This window comes from Halichoerus grypus, chromosome 9 (genome assembly GCF_964656455.1).
Source record: "Halichoerus grypus chromosome 9, mHalGry1.hap1.1, whole genome shotgun sequence".
Classification (NCBI taxonomy): domain Eukaryota; kingdom Metazoa; phylum Chordata; class Mammalia; order Carnivora; family Phocidae; genus Halichoerus; species Halichoerus grypus.
This window is the reverse complement of record NC_135720.1, coordinates 44247875-44269239: the sequence shown is the minus strand read 5'-3', so window position 1 is coordinate 44269239 and position 21365 is coordinate 44247875. Positions and strand designations below refer to the sequence as shown.

Genomic DNA, 21365 nt, shown 5'->3' with positions numbered 1-21365 from the left:
TCTCTGTCAAATAAATAAATACAAAATCTTAAAAAAAAGATAGCGGCCATGTTATTTGCTGATGAGTTTGTGGGTCAGCACTTTGCGCTGGTCAGTTCTTAATCTCCCTTGCCTAAAAGAGCTCCTGCAGTCATGTGGTGCATCAGGTGGGGCCAGAGGGTCGGAGGTGGCCACGATGACATGTGTGGCCGTTGGTTGGGCCGTGTCATCTGCAGCAGAACCGAGCAAGTTACGTGTTCCAGTGCAGTCATTGGGAGGTACCTACACAGGGGCATGACCGTCGGGAGGCGTTATCACTGGGGGGCCGCCACGACTGTAAATTACCTACTTCCCTCTCTAGCGGATGGGTGCCCAAGTTGGCATAAATGTGGTGACTGTGAAGTCATTTTGAGATAGTTATACAATAATTTTTTCTCCTCTAAAACTTTCTATTTAAATGAATTAGGGCGTAGCAATGTCATGGGTCAAACAGGGATCCTGACCACATGTTATAACAAGATGGAAACCTCCCACCCTATTTTAAATGTGTTCTGGAGTAACCGTGAGTGATGACGTTGCTGTATTTCAGACCTCGTTACTGTGCAAAGCCGCCATCCATGCAGGAATAATTGCAGACGAGTTGGGCGGTCAGATCAGCGTGCTTCAGCACAAAGGGCTAAGCCGCTATGAAGGCATCCTGGCCAATGGTGTGCTCTCAAGAGAGTAAGTACTTTGTCTTTTGTTCTGAGTGGCAGGTAACCCGAAAGGCATAATTTACCAGCTCACAATTTTGAAGGGACAGTGGGCATAGGATCCCAAGAGTTTGTCAGCTGGGAGGAATGTGTGTGAGTGCTCAAAGCAGCATTTACGGTGTCTTTGTGGAAGATCAATGCAGCAATAAAGAAGCTCACTGGTTATGCTGACAAGTGAATTAAAAGGGCACACATCGGAAGTTCTAGGGCAAAGGAATGTTTCTACTCTCAGGTGCTTTAGTAGGAGAAAATAAAGGCTGTCTGTTTTCAGTTTTTCTGGTTTTAGTAAATAATTGGTTATCTGCAATATTACCAAAGGTACTGAAGAAGACAGGGAACCAAAATAAGCCTCCACAGAACTACCAAGCTCCCCGGGAGATCCCTAGAGACAAGCTCTTAGTGATGAGTAATATTTGGGAAGTGAAAAAAAAAAGAGGGCTTTTGTTAACATATACCTCTCTGTTTGCTGGTATCCTCTGCTCTTTCAGCTTCATGAGAAAAAAGTATGTCAATTGTTCAATTGTTTTAAACATTTCAACCTGAGCTTTTAATGCTTTTAGGTTTCCTCAGCTTCTGGAGTGGAAAATAAGAGCTGTTAGAACTAAATATAATCTCGCCTCATGGTCCAGGTGTCCACCCATAGAAACAGGCAGCTTGGAATGGGCCAGAGGGAGGCTTTCCTTGGGTGGAGGCCTTGTGAGAGAACGGTGATCCTCAAGCCACTGTGTTTATCTCCTGCTCCCTCCCTGCCTACCCCAGAAATGTCTTCCTGCTATCGTGACCCTGTGTTTTTTGGACAGGTTGTCACCATATAGTCTTGGTCCCCAGAATATGGCACAAGACAGAGACTACAGGCATTTCAATTTCAGGATCCAAAAGTAGGAAAAAGGAGGTCAGGGCCTGTATCCTCTGCCACTTCCCTGTCTGTGTGCAGATCACCGACCACCCCCCCTCCAGCCCCCCCACCCCGCCATTTTGCCGTGGTCCCTGCTTATGTGCAGAAAGAACACGGTCATGTTTCCCTGCTCTGTTCTCCCAGGCAGTGTGGACCATCTCATCTGGTGAAAAAAAAAACCACATAAGGGGGTTGATAGGTTCCCTAGTTAGCATAAATGTAGTGACTCTGATGTCATTTTGAGAAAGTTATACAGTAGTTTTTTTCCTTCCCCTTCTGCTTTTTATCTAAATGTATTACAGCTTAGTTTAGCAATACTGTAGTTCAAATGGGGATTCTGACTCCAAGTTGTAATATTGTTTTTTAGGAAAATGTATCTTAAGTTCCAAAGAACCAATTGATGAATTCATAGGTAAACTTAGGGACCAATACCCATTTCTGGATTGAGGTGTGGCTTAAGCTCACAGGAGAGGGGATTTCGAAGCAGTGGCTGAAGTTAGGGGTAGAAACTGGTTAGGTCACCTTCATGAAGAAGGCAAGCCTTGGGTTTGGTGGAAGGCAGGAACCAGGCATATGGGGACATGGGAGCAGAGTCAAGGCTCAGAGAGGGACATGAAAGGAGTCGTGGCAGTCAGCACACCAGGCTCATGTCCAGGGCCCTGGCTGGTGGGTGGCTGAGGGAAAAGGCAGAGCTCCCACCGGCAATTTGAGTCGGGGGCTGCGGGTGGGGTAACTGGAGAGGGTATTCCAGTCCAAGCCTTTCACAAGCCACCCAGTGATGCTGTATGTAATCTGCAGAAGGCAGTCATCCACTAAGGATTGGGTGCCGGCTGCACCCTGATGGACAGGCTCACTGCTCTGTCTTGGTGTTCTCTGCTTGCTATAGAGAGGACTCCCCTCTGCTTTCCCCCTGGAGAGGACTTTTAGCTTGGAGAGGCCCCAAAGTGTTCTTTTCCTATTGTGTGACCAAAGACAAATCAGTCCCAAATTTAAGATCTAAATGCCTAGTAACAGAGTACCTTTAGAAAGTAAAATCCTTACTCAAATAAATAAAATTTATATATTTGTGTATTATAAATTCATTTTATATACACATGCATGTATTTTATACATACATGTATGCATGTACATATAGGTACTATATATAAAGAAATATATGCATGCATTATATATGCATATATACACACATATGTATGTACATATATTTTTTCACTTATGTATTTGCCTCAAGGTTTGTGGAACATAAATATTATCTCCTGATTTATAATAAAAGTGATTGCTTATACACAGTAAGCTGTGTCGGCTTGACCTTGACTTTTGAGGATCTGTTTCTGTTTACATTTTTTATGGTCTAATATATCGACACCAGGGCACTACTTCAGAAAGATGCCATGCTTTGGCCTAGATTTGTTGGGAGCCACATCTCCAGATAGGAACAGAGAATTGGCCTCTGGTTTTAAATCTGTTTTTTGGAATCTCTTGCTTATGTTTGTATACATTTCAGTGCTTCTTTTGTAGAAAAAAAGGACCGTAAAAAGTTGAACTTGTACTATGAGGATTTTATTTTACTTCTGAAAAAAAAATTATTTAAACTACTTGAAGAGAAGTAGACACGTTCTCAATTACTTCTGGGCTTGAGACAGATGAAGTCTCTTTATATAAGTCAATATTAAACGTTCATGCAGAGTCCAGAAATCTCAACCACGAATGAATCAGGAAGAGTTTTGCTCCACATTCCATGTAGTTATTTGAACAAACTGTTCGATTTTTGTTTTGGTAAGAAGAGAAAGTCCAGGTTTATATCAAGGTCCCTTCTTCCTTCTAGCTCTGATTTTGCTCTGGCTTTTTGTCCTGAGCAGAGAAGAGTGAACTACATGCGGACACATGTCTTCCACTCCTCCTGACTCCCAAGTCTTCAGGGGGCAGTTGTTTTTCTCTGTGCCCGTGTGCTGCTGGGGAAGCAGTGTGCATGCGGTCATTGAACTTGTGTTCCCATGCATGATTGTTTGGTGTTCAGGAAAAAGCTCTGCCACTGAGGAAGAAGGAGTCCCTAAAGTAAATATCTAGGGTTCTTCTGGGATTCATCCGGGTCGGGTCACTTCCTTGATTTGAGGAGACCAGAATGGAATCAGGAAGAGAGGCTGACCTCAGACCAAGGGTGAAGGCTCACACCACCAGCAGCAAAAGCTTTGCTTTTTCAGTTGACATCAGCCTCTTCTTGATGGCTTCTCGAGCCCCCGGGGAAGGCCGGCAATTCCAGGCATCTGATTGAATGCATTCACCCTGACGTGTGACTGCCTCAGAACCCCAGCCTCCTGGAGGGTTTTCGTTTTTAGGAGAGGAGGCTCATTTACCCATAGAATTCTCCAAGTGGTTGTATTTAGTTTAATAGAGTGCAATGGAAAAATGTATTGCAGCTGATCATGGGTGAAGAGCCAGGCAGAGAGCCGTTGGGAGTAGAGCCTCCCCTGGCGGTGTCTTACCAGGGATAACGCCACAGTTACCCTTCTTCCCCTAACTTCTCTTTTTCAACAACAACAAAATAAATATTTTAGTGTCTCATGGCAGCGGCAGCGAGTTGAGGCCCTCCGAGTTGCCACAATATCAGGTGCTTTATTTGGGCAAAATTTCAAGTGTAATACTTAGTGCAGGAATGTTAGGAAAAAAATGGAAAAAGCAGTCAAATAGAGGCTCTAAGTAAATTAATAGAACTTGGAATGTGAACCACGTGCACCTTTCTTTAGAAGTTAGGAGAGCTGGATCTTCACCCCGGCTTTGGCACGAACTGTGAATTGAGGCAAGCGGGTCCGCATCTACATGTGAGAAATGATGGCTGCCTGCATTGTATTCAGTGCAGCGGGTATAACAGAACCTTCATGTGGGATGGCAGGGCTGTGGAGTGTCCGCTCGAGAGTGGACAAAGAATATGAACGAAAAGGTCCATTCCGGGGACTTGGACCACCTGGTACTTCTAAACAATGGTCCCAGAGCTTTGCTGGGAAGGTTCTTAGACTCTTGTCCAGACTCTTTCTGGGTTTTCTGTGGATTTCACCATTCAGTACTCTCTCTGTCCATGGTTGCTGGTTGTAATTCAGAGTTAAAACATTTAAATAACAAGCAGTCCTCTCAGATTGTAAAGTAATTGCACACAACAGTGGCATCTACCTCTTCGTGCGTTTCTCGAGTATCAGTATACTGAGTACTATGCATGCAGGATTCATCTTGAGAACTTCACATTTTCTACGTAGTTTCACACTGTTGAGTTGGTGAGGGGCTTACAAAAAGGTAAATACAATCTTGGGCCTTCGGGATCTCTTCTCCACGGAAGGAGACAGCTGCAGAGTGAGGTCGATATGATGTTTGCCTCTGGGTGCACCACAAGCTGTAGAAATCCTAGAGTCCACAGGCCCCGGGGTTAATGCCAGCTCAGCAGTAGGACTGTCCCGCAGCGGCGAGGCCCAGCTCAGGCCGGTCAGTGAGATGCTATGAGTTTTCTCCCGCTGCACCTTGTCATCCAGAGGGAGGGTGGTTCACGGATGTAGGGATGAGTGTGACTGGGTGGCGTTAGTAACGTTGCTTCCCTTCAGTGGTCCTGAGTTTCTCTATAAAAGGCCAGTGATGAAGATGGTAAGAGCCTTGCTGGGGTGCGGTGAGGACCCCGTGAGGTGCGGGAAGGCTCCATGATGCCTGGGCTGTGGTGCTGTGTCCATCATTGTGATCCAGGTAAGCAGCTCACCTCCTCCTGTTTGTGTTTATCATTGCAGCGGTTCCCTGTCCGACAAGCGATTTCTCTTTACCTCCAACGGTAAGGATCCAGCTTTCCTTAAGAATTTGATATTTTAGGGGGCGCCTGGGTGGCTCAGTCGTTGGGCATCTGCCTTCCGCTCAGGTCATGATCCCGGGGTCCTGGGATCGAGCCCCGCATCGGGCTCCCTGCTCTGCGGGGGGCCTGCTTCCCCCTCTCCCACTCCCCCTGCTTGTGTTCCCTCTCTCGCTGTGTCTCTCTGTCGAATAAATAAAAAACATCTTTAAAAAAAAAGAATTTGATATTTTAACGTCTTCAGTGGTGGTTTATTCTCCCATCCCCCTCCCGCGCTGTAGTTTAAGGGTTTTGTTTTCCTCCCCCGCAGGTCACACAGCACCAAGTGCGCTGTAACTTAAAAATACCGAGACAGGAACTCAATTAGCACGAAGTACAGAATACTTTTCTCTGTAATTGAAGCTCTTTCAAACTTTTGCCAAAAAAACGATGAAAATGCAGAATGCCATTTATGTTAAGATAAAATTCCTTTCTGTTAGATTTTAACAGGAAAAGCTTTTAAATATTAGTTTGATTTGTGGTTATCTTGAATAAAGTGCCCGAACACGAGTGTGTGAAATAAGGGCTTCTTAGCCCCTCCCTCATGGAATATATTCTGTGTAAATATTCTCTCAGCATAAAGTAAAATATTTCCAGACAACAATATGAATATGTCTTCTTTGTCCAGGAGAGGAGTGTGGCCTTTATTTGCCAACCTCCACATTGTCTTGGACATGACAATGATGACGTTGAGTACAATTTACTGATCATCAGAGCACCCGGATGTCCGTCCTCTTCAAGGACACAGACAATAGAGTCCTCTCTGATCAAGTGAGAAGAACCTTCAGCATTTGAAACACATTTAAGACACGTCGTACTTTGCTGAAATGAGGGTGAATTTAGAAGTCTAGGAAGGAAAATCTACAGTAGGAACAGAGAGACGTCATTTATAGGGGATGCGACTTCAGTGAGGTCCATTAAAAAGAAAAGCAGCAGTTGTAAGGGACCACAGTACAAATGAGTCAGATGAAAAGTCTGGGCCATTAAAAAACTAATAAACAGTTGATTTGATATCAGAATGGAAGTAAATCAACTGAATAATTCTAGTTGAAATGGAGTACTTTTTTTTGCTTTCATTTTGTGTTTATATCTAAAATACTTTCTTGGCCTTTTTTTTTTTTTTTAGGTTGCAGCAGATCATTGAGTTTGGAACCTGACACACAGATCAGAGCTTCTTGGCAGTGGGTCAGTGAGATGGGAGAACAAGTTCACTGGTCTCCTGGCCAAGCCCAAGTTCAGGGCCAAGACCTGTCATGGGCTTCGGGGGACAGTGGCAAGAACCGTAAACAGCGCGAGTGGCTGGAGACCGATTTGGGAGAGAAAAAGAAAATAACGGGTACAGTTTCACAAATGCAAAATGACGGGCAGTTGAAATTATGTTTCTGAGCTACATAGGCGCCTCTTTCTCTACCTCAAAGTATTCTGTGTCTTTTCTAAAAGTAACAAGGCTTCGCATTGTCTTGATGGGAAGAACCTGTGTGCAGATTCTAAGTGTGGCTATAAGGAGTAGATGAAACCTTTTTTTTTTTTTTTAAAGATTTTATTTATTCATTTGACAGAGAGAGAGAGCACAAGCAGGGGTAACAGCAGAGGGAGAGGGAGAAGCCGACTCCCCGCTGAGCGGGGAGCCCAGTGCGTGGCTTGATCCCAGGACCCTGGGATCATGACCTGGGCCGAAGGCAGATGCTTAATGGACTGAGCCACCTGGGCGCCCCTAGGAGAAACCTTTTTATGGCATGTTGTCAGTGTGGAAACACTCAGCTGTGGTCAGGTTTCAAAATGCAAATAAGAAAAATTGGCCTGCAAAATGATTTAAGATTTCAAGTGAGGAAAAAAAAAAAGAAAGAAAAGAAACCTGGTATTGTAATACATGCTATATTGTAAAATCTAACCTATCAATAATATTTTCTTACAAGGAATTATGACCACAGGATCCACACAGTCGAATTTCAACTTTTATGTTAAGAGTTTCGTGATGAAGTTCAAAAACAGCAACTCCAAGTGGAGGACCTATAAAGGAATTGCGAGTAATAAAGAAAAGGTAAGAGAAACTTGAGAGGAAAGAACTGAGTGGGAGAGTGGGTCTCCAGATGTTTTATCAGGGTGTTTCCAGAGACCAGATCTGCAGCACCACCCTAGTCAGGGCACGCAGTCTTTGTTGGCAAAGCCTTGCGTCTGCACTACCAAGCGTGCCGCAGAACCAGCTCAGACCTAGGTTCCTGGCTCTGGTGTCCTACAGCCAGGTAGGACTGGGGTGGAAAGACGGATGCGCTAACCACTAGCCTCTTCAGGTCAAAGTTATTTGACTCTACAGGTGTTTCAGGGCAACTCTAATTTTCGGGATCCAGTGAGGAATAATTTCATCCCTCCCATCGTGGCCAGATACGTGCGGGTTGTCCCCCAGACATGGCACCAGAGGATAGCCTTGAAAGTGGAGCTCTTTGGCTGCCAGGTCACACAAGGCAAGTCAGCGAGTTCCTCGGTTCGGATCGTGCCCTTTGACAGGTAGTTGTTACTAATGTGGTTCTTCCAACCTCTTCTCTGCCTCAGGTAATGAGTCGTTGGTGTTGCGTAAAACAAGTCCAAATACTGTCGGTTCCACTGAAAGAGAAGATGAGACGATCACAAAATCCGTCCCCTCTCCGGAAATGCCCACAGGTAGAGCAGTTCCTTTTTTGTGGTTTCCTCAGGAGCATAACTGGACTCCGTGTGATTATTACAGTAGCTTCAACAAAAACTTTTTTCTCTGTCGTATGAATGTCCGGAGTCTGATGGCTCTGTGTGTAAAATGATGTATCTCCACAACTCTTTGGTGTAATATTGTAAGTAGAGAAAGTAGTATTTGCCCTTCAAACACCAGGTAAAGATTTTATGGAAAAATAATAGCACCTCCATACAATGGAATACTCTGCAGCCATGAAAAATAAATGTGTTTAGTAATAGAGGAAGCTAGAGACAGAGACAAACTTAAGAAAATACACAAAGGACGGGACAGTCCATATAGCACTCTATCATGTGTGCAAAAAAGGGGATAAAGAGGGGCGCCTGGGTGGCTCAGTCGTTAAGCGTCTGCCTTCAGCTCAGGTCATGATCCCAGGGTCCTGGGATCGAGTCCCACATCGGGCTCCCTGCTCAGCAGGGAGTCTGTTTCTCCCTCTCCCTCTGACCCTCTGCCCGCTTGTGCTCACTCTCTCTCTCAAATAAATAAATTTTTTTTTAAAAAAAGGCACTAAAGAATGAATATATAGAGATAATCATTCCAATATCTCTGGAAGAATGTCAAGAAACATAATTTGGCTTCCCATAGAGGAGGAACAGAGGTAGGAGGGAGACTTTTGTATACTTTTTGAAGTTTGAACGTGTAAATATATAATCTATTCAAGTAATAAACATTAAAAGTCATTTATTTTTTCAGAATATAAGATGATTTGTGTATTAGTTTTATAAAATTCAGAAAGATTAGAGATCTATAAATATGAAAATAAAAATAAGCCATAAATTAGCATCCACAGATAATCACCATATTCCACTGTATCCGATCAACTATATTTATCTATAACTTTGAGAAAAGATGGTAGCATACCACATACTTTGTTCTGTAGCATATATTTTTTCTCTTAACATTGGATCATGAGCATCTTCCCGTGTTATTAAGCAATTGAAAAACACAGTTGCTAATACCTTTATAGTATTTTTTCATATGGATATACCGTCACTTAGTTAACCATTCCCCTGTTGTTGGATGTTTAAGTTCTTAGATTTTTCCCAAATCTCCAGTCTGGTAAATAACACCGCTGTTATTTACGACTTTTGTTCCTTTTGAAGGTGCTTATATGGCCCCTCCCTCTCCCCCCCCCCCCCCCCATTTCATGAACTACACATTTCCACTCCTGATCATCCCTTTGTTTTCTTCTCAGGGATCACAGATAAAGGGTGAAGAACAAATATTTCTCTTTTAGTTTCCATAGTGTCTACAAGCTTGGGGCCTCCTTTAGTAGCTGTTAAAGTGACTTCCTTTTTTGAAGTAGGAAGACACGGTATTCCGTGGGCAGAGTGGAAATGCTGTCTGAGGTCATCAGTCTGCATTTCCTCTCAGCCCTCCGCTCCAGAGCCCTAGTAACGGGAAGCCCAGGGCTCTTCTCCCCTTCCCCCCCACCCCCCAGCTCCTGTTATTGTTCACGTGCAAAGCCTCCCACCACCTGGGGGAACTGGTTCCTTGAGCTGATTACCTCCGGGCCAGCTGAGTGGGCCAGTTTGAAACCTCCCCCGCCCAGTTCTGATTTTGGAGTCTAATGTTGTCCAAACAACAAGCTCAGAGTAGCTGTCAATCCCTGAGGACCATCAAAAATTGCCTTTTTGGAAAATAAAATTTATTTTCCTAAACTTCAGCCAGGATTTTGAATCCTCTCTGTTTGCTTTCTGATATCAGGAAATGCCTAGCACATATTCATTTTCCCCATATATTAAACTGTTGAAGACCCTTCAAATCAGTGTTGAGTTTTAGATTGTGAACTTGGGCTGCAGCTCATTTCTGTTGTAATGTGGCGGCTTCCCCCTTCCCAGGAATAAACATCACAGCTGTTGCTATTCCGCTGGTGCTCCTTGCCGTGCTGCTTGCTGGAATGGGAATCTTTGCAGCCCTCAGAAAGTATGTGACTTGACATTTTTAAGTTTCTTCTCTATGCAAATAACCACAAAACCAAAATGTTTGCTTTCCAGATGTTCATGTGTAGAAAAGCAGCATTACTTTGGCCAAGATAAAATGTTAATATATGTTTTAAGAACAAGTTGGGTAGGGGTAGAAAGTATAATGTATTCTTCTCTAAACAACATTTATCACTTAGAAACCTTTTCAAGTAGGATTCTTTTGTCTCTGTAGGAGGAAGAAGAAAGGAAATCCATATGGATCAGCTAAGGCCCAGAAAACAGGTTGGTTTACAGAAAACTCTATCTACGGTTTTATTCTGTCTTGCAGAAGGGACAGGTCTGCTGATTAAAAGCATGATTAGGTCTGTGGCCCACACTTACATGGTTAAAAAAATAAGCTCTATAGCCTTTAAGGTTGCAAGCCTAAAAGAAATGGAATATTGTGTCCTATCTCCTTATTTCAACTGGGAGTTTTCATGGCCAGTTACTTTTACTTTTGTTCAGCATTATCCCATCATTTATCAACATTCAGGGTTTTTGGCCATTGGAGTTTAGGCCACCCCAATGCCTGTCACCCAGGAGAAGTTATAAAAGCCCCATTTTCACAAAGTACGTTGTCCAGCACACTCCGCATCTCCAGGCTTCCACAGTATTTCCCATTCTGGGAAAGCGAAGGAAGAACCAGGCAGGGTTCAGGTTCAGGTTGCAGAGAATCCTTAGGACTACACGATGCCCGTGCAATGAGTCAGCCGCGGTCCAGAGAGAGGGCAGCAGGGCAGGACCCCTCAGAATCTTAGGGGCACTTTGGGACACCCCCTCTGCAGGGTCTCAAGAGCCGGATGTGTTGACTCCTGAGACACGAGTGTCGCGTCTGTGCAGATGACGGGAAACCATGCCCCCCACGTGTGTAACATAGGGATAATCTGGGACGTGAGGGGTACACAGATACATAGCAAAGGCAAGTGGAAAGCGTGGTCGGAATGCTGTCCGTTGTTGTAACGCCCACAGCATGCTGTTTCTACCACATATATCTGAGGAGCCGTGGCCATGCACTTACACAGAAGGTCAGCCGGCAGGAGGCGGTCTGACCCCCGACTCATCGAGAAACACATCATGGACAATATGTGTTACACTTCTGAGATATTAGTTTCCTGTTATCTTTATTCCAGACTGTTGGAAGCAGATCAAATATCCCTTTGCCAGACATCAGTCTGCTGAGTTCACCATCAGCTATGATAATGAAAAGGAAATGACGCAAAAGTTAGATCTCATCACAAGTGATATGGCAGGTAAGGGTTAAGCCTCCGGGACGGTGCTCTGGGGTCAGACGTGCTGCTTCTGGGAGGGGGGAGACCAGGAGGGAAATAAGATGAAAACCCTTGTGTTTAGATGAGGCCCAATAAGTCAGTAATGTGTATAGTCTTCTTTCTTAACTCTGCACAGAGTTGCAAACGGACACTGAGATCTCTCTCAAAAGCCCATTCAGACAAGGCCATTACACCAACAGGAGCTAGAGCAGAACTATAGCAATGGCTCCTGAGGTACCACGAGAATCTGGAAGCCCTGAATTAATCTGTTACTAAGGTTTTGGTGAAGACACTAAGAAAGAGGGCCTGGAAAGCACAGTTCCTGGTTGTGGAAGACGAGCTAGGAGATGAACGATGACGTCCAGTGTTAGAATGGCCTCTGAGGCCGGATTAGCCATTCCTGAGAGTCAAGCTTCTCAAACTGTCCTTGGGGAAGGATCAGTTTTGTTGTTTGCCTTTTAAAAAATTATTTCTAATCCATCAAGAACTAATACATTTGTAAAATACAATTCACGTGACCCTTGAACAGCAAGGGGGTTAGGGATGCCGCCCCCCTGCGGAGTCAAAAATCCATGTATAACTTCTGACTCCCCCAAAACTTAACTGCTCATAGCTTATTGCTGACCAGAACAACCTACTGTTGACTCCATCCTTACAAATAACATAAACAGTTAACACATACTTTGTATGTTATATGCATTATATATTGTATTCTTACAATAAAGTGAGAGAAAATGTTATTAAGAAAATCATAGAGGAAAATACATTTCCAGTACTACGCTGTACTGAAAAAAAAAAATCCGCCTATAAGTGGACACACACAGTTCAAACCCCTGTTGTTCAGGGTCCACTGTAAAAATGAGGAGCAATAATGACATTTTAAAAAAGATATACAAAATACAAAGCTCTAAGCCTTTTATTAGGCTCAGTGGACATAAAGGTACTCTCAAATTGCCGTGAGTTTCTAAACACTTGCTCTGAATTTGTGTACTTGTCTTTTTGCAGACCTGTCTCGGTTCTCAGATATGTAGGCATCTGCAGACCGCACTCCCTGAGGAGCACTGCTTAGCTTCTCGCTACCCATAGTGCATTCTGAGGGCCAGCAGCATCAGGGAGCTTGCCAGAAATGCGGGCTTTCAGGCCATGCCCCAGGCCTACCGACCCAGAAGTTCCCAGGTGGTGCGTGTGTGTATCAAAGTCAGAAAGCTACCAGTGGAAAGCTTGCTTGAGCCACTTCAGGGCAAAGAGAGCATCTCTCCCCACAAAATCCATCTTCTTATTCCTTCATCCCCGGTCCCCGACAATTCTAGTGCTACCTTGTAGATAGAACAAGGGGAGGAAAGACCCCCTTCTCTGTCCTCTTCCTTTCATTGTTCTTTAGCTTCTGGTGCAGCCTGTTGCCCTCCCCCACTGTGTGGTCCTTCTTGGGCACCTTGACTGTGTGAGCCCCTGAGTCTCGCTCTTCCCCTCACTTAGCCACAGTCTCTCTCTTCAGCAGTCTCACCACCCCCAACCCCCCCCCCCCCCCCCCCCCGCCGACGCCGGCTTCAGAGCTCCCAATAGAGAGCCCTTCCTTGCATTTTTGTCTCCTCAGTCGCTAAGCCCAGACTTCCCTCGCTTTCCCCAAGAAGTGAGTAATTCTCACCTGCTGGACGCCTCTACCTGCGATGCGGGTGCCACCAGTTCCTCAGTGGGCCCAAAATTGAACCCCTTGTTCCTAACCCTCCCCACGACTGCTCCATACATTCTCTTCCCAGTGGCTTCCCAGCTGTGTATCCCAGGCTTCTGGGCTTAACACCTGGGAAGGGGCCTTGGCTGCCCTCTTTCCTCACGCCCCACACTGCTGGTAATACATTTCTCTGAGTCATGTCTCCAAAGGGTGGCCTTTCCAAGGCTGCTGCCAGACCCCTAGTGTGTGACTTACACTTTTCCTTTTTTTCTCATTTTTTGATCTTTCCTTCTTCAGTCGGCTTCCAGGTTACCTCTGCCTGTGCCAGTCTCTTTAGAATCCTCAGTAGTTTCTACAGAAGTAAGCCAAACTTGCTAGCAGGGCACTGGCACTCTATGAAGGAGCCTGCGGTAACAGCATACACCTGCGACCGGAGTTCCACCTCTGGCTCCACTGGCTGCCAGCTGGGTGATCTTGGAGAGGTTACTTCATCTCAACCTGCTTCCGTTTTCCGTTTGTCAAATGGAGTAATAGTCACTACCTCTTCTTTGTACTTTTTTTGAGGATTTCACTGACTGATAATATCTTAGACTAATGCCTGGCACAGAGTAAGGACTCAATAAGTGGGAGCTTTATCGTTACCATCGCCATTATCATTAGTCCCCAACCTACTGTTTTGGTCTTCGTATTCCATTAAACTACGCCATGTCCCTCATACTCTGGCCACATCAAACTCCGACTCTTCCCATGGTTTTTAATAGGTTGTTGAATCACCGTTCCCGTTCCACCTCCAAAATCTGGCATCTCAGGAGCCAGTTTGAGAGCTCCATGCGGTGTTTTCCCCTTACCCCCGCAGGTGTGGGCAAGTGTCATCTCTGCCTTCTCTAGGTTCCCGCGCTGCGCTGAGGCTTCCTAACGCACGGGTTCGGCTGTGTAAGCCCCTGTGTGTGGCACCTCCGCCTTTTACACCTCGGGCTCTCTCACCCTGCCTGCTGCATCGCAGGCACTCAGCCGAGTTGGCTCCGCAGAGCACCCCTCTCCGCAAACAGCCGGCTTGCCCGGGCGTCCGTGTGGCACACACACGGTGCGTCTCCTGCGCTTCTGATTTCAGATTACCAGCCGCCGCTCATGATTGGCACCGGGACCGTGACCAGGAAGGGCTCCACCTTCCGTCCGATGGACACCGAGGCGGACGAGGCCGCGCCGAGCGCCGAGGCCGGCAGCCACTACGACTGCCCCCTGCCGGCCGGCCGCCACGAGTACGCCCTGCCCTTGACCCACCCCGAGCCCGAGTACGCCACGCCCATCGTGGAGCGGCACGCGGCGCGGGCGCACGCCTTCTCGGCGCAGGGCGGCTACCGCGCGCCGGGACCCGGGCCGGCGCACGCGCAAACGCACGCGCACGCGCAAACGCACGCGCACGCGCTCCCGGCCGGCGGCGCGTCGTACCAGACGCCGCCGCGCCCCGCGCCCGCAGCCCGGAGTCCGGGCTACGATCAGCCGACAGCCGGCGGCCCGGTCGCGGAGCGCGTCCACCCCGACTACCAGGAGCCGCGGGCGAAGCCGGCCGCCAGCGCCGCCTACGCGGCCCCCCGAGACTGCCTCCAACCCCTCAGCCCCACAGCCATGACTGCTCTCTTGTGAGCACACTGTGAAAGCAACCTGCTGCGGTACCGGGCGGCGGGCTGTGTGCGGCCCTGGAAGACGGGAGATGGGGTCAAGTGTGCGTGTGTGTGCGCGCGTGTGCGTCGGTGTGCGCGTGGGTGTGCCTGAGATTTCATAGGATCCTGCGGTGGAGTCCTAGGGACCACCTCACCTGTTTACAAAGTAGTGCATCTGGTTTTGTTAGGGCAGGAGTCTGTTGGGTTTTGTTGGGCTAGGAAAATGAAAATTCTCAGAGGGCATTTTCATTTCTCTAACTGTGATATTGAGCTGCTTTGGTATAAAATGTGCAATCTGTACAGAGTTGTATTTAACATGAATTAAAGTAACTTAAGTTCGCTTTATCAGATTTTACTTCTGCACAGAGGCTAAGTGGGAGAATGCAGCTGTTGCAAAAACGTGTATAATAGTATGTTCACCCTTTAAGTCTATATCTGATACTGTGTTCGCAGCAGGTCTGTTTAAACTTAATCTTGTTGTTATTGTGGCTCATTTCCTTTCCTTTGATAACTAGAACTAAAAGCATTGCTAACATTCTTCTGGAAGGAATGAAATTACTTGAAGCATGAGAAACACACCAGGGTGGTTGTTAGCAATTATGATTGTAGATTAAAACAAAACACAGTACCACACAACCACCTCAGCAGCTGCCTGTTCCTGACTCCACTTGGGATGGGATGTGCGGTGGCCCGTCAGGGCGCCCGCCGAGCAGGAAGGAGGTTCCTGCGGGCCGCAGGGGGCCTCCCTGCCTGAGGGGCCTTCATCCCACTTTGCTTCCTCCTCACCTCGGGCCCAGCAGATACTGTATGGCTTTCCCAGGCAAATCCACCTTTTCAAACTGTCTGCAAAGCCAAGTGCTGAGACGTAGCAGCAACCAAAACTGCTCTCCCAACAAACTGAATGAAGGTGGCACGGTGATTACAGTCTGAATTACTGTGTCAGATGCTTTTGTACCTAATTAAAAATATTGCTGAGGTCAGATGCCCACACTTTGCATGACTCCTCAGAAAATAACACATTGTAACTATGAAACGCAAAGTTATTTGAGGTGTGTTCTTAACAAAAGGGACCGAGGCCAAATCTACATAAAGCTTTTTTCTACTGAGATGGTTGGGAACTGATTTTGTTTCTTACAAAATCAGCGTTGTCTCTAATTCCAGATCAGCCCAAACCTCAGCTGTACCTCATGTTCAGTGCTTTTAATCTGTTTGCTTTGAGTTCACTGTGGACGATTTGCCCTCTTTTGCCAAAGAGGAAAGTGTGTGTTTAACAAAAAATGTGGACCAAAAAAATCCTTTACCTAAAAAATGTATTATGATTCTGTTTGTAGAACTATGACTTTCTGTGAAACTATAAATATTAAAATAGGGTGTTGGAAGTTGACAGACTTTTTGGGTATTTTAGAGGATAAACCGTTTACTTTGTGGAGTTTACGTGGTTTTATATGCATACTAATTGTAATAATAAACTATGCCAAATCACAGTGCCCCTCCCTCTCACTGGTGTCCTGCTGGCCAGGCTGTTGAAGGCCTCTGAGGCTGAGCCTTCCTAAAAGGGCAAGTGATTACAGTGGAAAGAGCTGGGTTTGTTGTCAGACAGGTCTTGGTTCCAGACCCTGATCAGCCGCACAATAGCTGAGGGATCTTGAGCCAGTTATTTTGGAAATAAATGAAGACCGACCAAGCAAGTGAAGTCTCTTCAAGCTTGCTATAGCAAGGGAGTCTGCCACCATCACTTGCATTTTGGTAGAGAGAGGCCAAAGGGCAGCAGAGGGCTGGAAAGCTTCATGGTGGAAAAGGAGGGAGGGCTGCAGGTGTGCCTTGATTGGAGGCTGTTGGCCTGGGGAAGCTGTAGGATGGATTAACTAGATAACTGGTTAGGGATCCATATCTGGCTTTCTCTGCTTAGCCCTAGGTTGGAAGTGGAGACAGAAATTAGAGAGGCTATCAGTTAGTAATCAAATCTTAGTGATTTGGAGTTGACTAGCAGACATTCTTTTTTTTTTTAAAGATTTTATTTATTTGACAGAGAGAGACAGTGAGAGAGGGAACACAAGCAGGGGGAGTGGCAGAGGGAGAAGCAGGCTTCCTGCCGAGCAGGGAGCCCGATGCGGGGCTCGATCCCAGGACCCTGGGATCATGACCTGAGCTGAAGGCAGACGCTTAACGACTGAGCCACCCATGCGCCCCGACTAGCAGACATTCTTGCTTCCTGGTCTGACTTCTGCAAGCCTGACTTCTAGCACGGGCTGGCTTTCTGGGTTGGTTCCTGTGGATAATGGGTTGCTTTCCTGCGCTTATTGCTGTGGGTTTGTAAATCAGAGTTCTGTTTTTATATTTGGTCTGTCCGTTATCCATTTGTATATTCAGTCTGTCGTCTCTAACCCTTAGCCCAGTTTCTTCTTGTGTAAAAATGATGTTAAGTGCCTTCCTCCAAGGCTTACAAGTTAAGAATTAGTCGGGACAACATTTATCAAAGTTTTTGTTCTATAATTGGCTGTTTGTCTAATCCAGGCCCTCGGTGGGCTGCATGTAGCCTTCTAACATTAAAATATTAGTCCACAGGAATAGACTTGTTTACAGTGAATTAAAGTTATTTTCATCCATCACATTTCTTCCCCGTACTCATGATCTAATCATGACAGAGAGGAGAACAGGACTTTGTTTTGGACCAGCACTTCCCCAGGGTGGCCTCACTGTGTAGACGGGGTGGTTGAGTGGAAAGGTCTGATAAAACCCTACACTGCCAAGCCCAAATTAGAGGATAAGAGCGGAAAATACTATGCCTTTTTCAGTGTTTTGCAACATTAGCACATGTGATAAGGTGAGAATGAGATCATTCTAATTGTCTGGTGTCTTCTATGTTATCAAGTCCTATTGGGAAGCTTTGCATTCTGTCACTTCTCACAGTTGTGGCTGCAACACATCTTCTCTGACAAGCAAGACTACACTGGCCACAGAAGCTGCTGAAACTGCTCTGGGTTTTGTTTCTATTTAAAATTTTATTAATATTTGTAATCAGCCTAGAAAACATCTAGAAAGGATATGATCTGTTTATTACACTTGCTTTCGAATCTTAGCAGAAAATGAAATCAGTTATGTTATAGGCACAACTAGAGTCACCACGAATAGCCTTTCATAACTACATCCCCGCGAGGCCTTTTAGAAATACATCAGTTTGGCAGTCCCAGTGCAGGTACCGGGTTGGTCTCACTTTTCTTAAAATGCCTTTCTCTCATTCATTCGTGCACCAAATAGTTGCTAAGCTTCTGAGAGCAACGTTCACCCTGTACTTCCTTGAAAGAGCATGCCTAAGCTCGCTGGGACCGTGGAACAGTTGAGGCTGCGAATCGAGGCTAGGGCTGAGTAGTCGTGCTAGTGGTCCTTGCCCCAGACAGAGCAGTCCAGCCCCACCCAGCGCTCTGCCTGCACCACACCACTGTGCACCACCCGCCCAGATCGCTCCTCTCCTCCCCCAGGTCTCTCTCCCAGCTCTCCCTCTTCTAGGAATAAATTCACCTGGAGGCTGGTAAAGATGTCTGCTCTGCCTGTGGACTGTGAATTCTGTGAGTTCATTTGTGTTCATGTTACTTGGGACCAACTCCTGCATCTTGAACCCTAGGATTCCTCTTTCTCCACCGTGACAGATTCTCAGCCATCCTGTTTTGCACTACCTACTTGCCTCTGCTGTTTTCTTTATTCACTCCTAGAATTCCTAGTGCATGTTCATTGGACGACCTCCTTCCATTTCCATCCCTGTCTCTTAGTCCCTCTTATTTATCATCTCTTTTATCTTCCTGTGCTGAGTTCTGGCTAAACTCCCGAGAGACAATATGGCACAGTGGTTGGGTGCACAGACTTGAGATTGCCCGGAGGAGAAGCCGTCACCTCTCTGCGCCCGTTTCCTTGCTTGTTCTGTGGGGAGGAACAGTACTATCCACCTGCCTATGCCTGGTGTGAAGATTAGCGGAAGCTTCTCAAGCATTGCCGGGCCCACGTGAAACACTGTATAAGATTCCGTATCATACTCCAGTTTACTAATTCCGTCTTCTATCGCATCTGCTTAATTGAACCACTGAGGTTTTCATTTCAATTTCTAAAAAATGTCTAGGTCTGTGGGTTCTTTTTCAAATCTGCCCTTTTTTACACTGTCTCGGTATCTTCTTGGGCTTTGATTCCTTCTTTTAATCATTTTATATTCTCTTTCTGATTGTCCTGTTCTCTTCATCTCATTTGGAGCAGGAGCCGCTGTGCCGTGATTTCTAAGGCTCTGGCCGCGCTGTTCAGTCGAACTTCTGCCGTGAGAGCGACATCGTCTGAGTTGCTCAGCGCGGCACTCGTTACTTACACGTGGCTGTCAAGCGCTGCAATGTGGCTGGACTGCCTGAGGAACACATTTTTTATTTTACTGAACTTTATTTATTTAAAAGTAAACAGCCACCTGGGGCTGCTGGCTCCTGTACTAGACAAGGGCAAATCTGTGATCTGCCCCCCTCCGTCATGGTGTCACCCCTCAGACCTCTGTTCACCCCACTCCAGCCACATAAGCCTCTGGGCTGTCGCTTGAACCTGCCCGGGACACACCCACCCTGAAACCTTTGGGCTGGCTGCTCTCTCTTCCTAGAAAGTTCCTCCCCCAGATCTGTAGGGCTCCTGCTTTCACTTCCTTCAAGTCTACACTCAGAATCTCCAGGAGGTCTTCCTTCCTCTCCCTGTCTGAAAAAGAGCGTTCTTTCCAAAACATTTTCTCTCTCCGTTCCTGCTTTACTTTTCTTCGTAACATTGACCACTGTCCCACACGGCGCCGCTTCTGTTTTCTGGCTCTCCTGCTAGACCCCATCTGTTTGTCTGTTTTGTTCCCTGCAGATCCAGCACCTTGAACAGTGCTCCATAAATATTTGCTCAGTGAATGAATGGGCCGAGTTCTTGAGGCTCTGTCCTGTTTGTTGTTTCTCCTGACTCTTGTTCCTGATGGTTTGTGTCTTCATATGGTTTCATATGTTTTATTGTGAGCCCTTCCTTAGCAGGGCTTTTCCCTCCCTGTGAAAAACCTCATGATAATGTCCTTTCTGAGTGGTTTTGCGTTTATATCTGTCAGGTGCCCAGGTAGGGTTGCCAGACAAAATACAGGATATCCAGTTAAATTTGAATTTCAGAGAAAGAACAAATAATTTTTTTAGTTTAAGAATGTTCTGTGTAATATTTGGGACATATGTATACTAAAAACTATTCATGTCCTATATATTTTTATTTGCTGAATCTGGCAATACTAACACCAGGAATCTATCAGCCCTGTACCAGTTTTTAGTTTAACTTTTGGGTTGGTGGTTCCTAGACTGTGCTAAAAACGTAGACCCAGAACTGTGCGTGAGGCACAGGCCCCAGGTTTTCATTTCTCGGGGGAGACTTTGCTGGTCATCCAGGGCCATTCATCCTTTGTTGTCTGTTTTATTGGGCAGATTTTTTTTAGGTTCATCCTTTCACTGTTCCAACTCCCTGTCACGCCAAACTCCAAATCTTGTCTCCTATCTTTTCAAGGTTACATACCCAGCATCTGAGTAACCAATACCCTCCCACCAGCCCCAGGATGCTCAGAGCCTCAGCTCCAGTGCTGGCCACTCCGTTTTAAAGTGTCTTCTTTAATTCTGATGCCTGGGTATTGCCCTGTATTTCTTGAGATTCGCAGGGCCTTTTAAAGAACTCTGATTTTATTGTACCTAACATCCCTAGGAACTTATAGACAGGTTTGCGTCTCATCTTGCTGGAATGATGCCTCCCCAGCAGGCAGGAGATAGCGTATTTACTACAAATAGCAAAGCATTTAGAACCATATAGAACTCAGGTTTAACCTGGGATTTAATCTTTTTAACTACACGATTTCAAGCGCATTATTGGTGCTCAATCAATTAAACAAGAAGGCCACTGGCCTGAGGTGGCTTTAATGCCCTGGCGGCCTGCAGAAGCAAGCCTGAGTCTAAACCTGTAAGGGCTGCAAGGTTTCAAAATTGAATGCTAAGGACAACCAACGACGAACAGCCAACTAGGGTTAAAGCTATAGCCAATCCGATAATTTCCTTTCTTTGCTCCCCCATGTTCTCGAAGTCTTTCCCCGGGCCTCTTTGGTGGAGTGCTCCTAACCACTCCTGGTTTGGCAGCACCGGGTTAGAATCTATAAATACTCAAATAAACTTAACATTTTTAAAATGCCTCAGTTTATCCTTTAACATTGGTGATTTCTAAACCCACTTCTTAATCCCTAAAGTGGAAATGATTATACAAGGGCTGCCGTGAAGATGAATTTATATCCGTCTTTTGCATACAGTAGGTGATCAATAAATACTAACTCCTCTCTTTCTTTCCAGCCAATCTGAAGTCTGAAACTATCTTCCAGGGGCAGCTCAGTCACTTAAGGGCCTGCCTTCGGCTGTGGTTGTGGTCCTGGGGTCCTGGGATCGAGCCCCGTGTCTGGCTCCCTGCTCAGCAGGGGGTCTGCTTCGCCCTCTCGCTCTCTGAAGTAAATTAAAAAAAAAAAAAATCTAAAACTGTCCTCCAGCACCACTTCCCTTGGAGTCCTTTTCCAGTGGAGGTGGCCTTTT

General features: G+C 46.0%; 1 protein-coding gene across 10 annotated transcripts in view; it reads left to right on the top strand.

The window, feature by feature from the left end:
* The window catches only part of DCBLD1 (discoidin, CUB and LCCL domain containing 1), a 69974-nt gene that overhangs the window by 45396 nt on the left and 3213 nt on the right, over window positions 1–21365 (top strand). For 3 of the 10 annotated variants that reach the window (XM_036082285.2, XM_078054808.1, XM_078054811.1), the window contains exons 6-15: window positions 569–702; window positions 5391–5431; window positions 6612–6821; window positions 7402–7526; window positions 7800–7947; window positions 8036–8143; window positions 10049–10133; window positions 10365–10414; window positions 11302–11421; window positions 14220–14748. In XM_036082285.2, the coding sequence (XP_035938178.2) occupies window positions 569–702; window positions 5391–5431; window positions 6612–6821; window positions 7402–7526; window positions 7800–7947; window positions 8036–8143; window positions 10049–10133; window positions 10365–10414; window positions 11302–11421; window positions 14220–14748 (1550 nt within the window). Of the gene's footprint in view, window positions 1–568; window positions 703–5390; window positions 5432–6611; window positions 6822–7401; window positions 7527–7799; window positions 7948–8035; window positions 8144–10048; window positions 10134–10364; window positions 10415–11301; window positions 11422–11575; window positions 12955–13405; window positions 13842–14219; window positions 17338–21365 lie in introns of those variants that run through there. The other 7 variants (XM_036082287.2, XM_078054809.1, XM_078054813.1 and 4 more) reach the window with 7 other exon arrangements.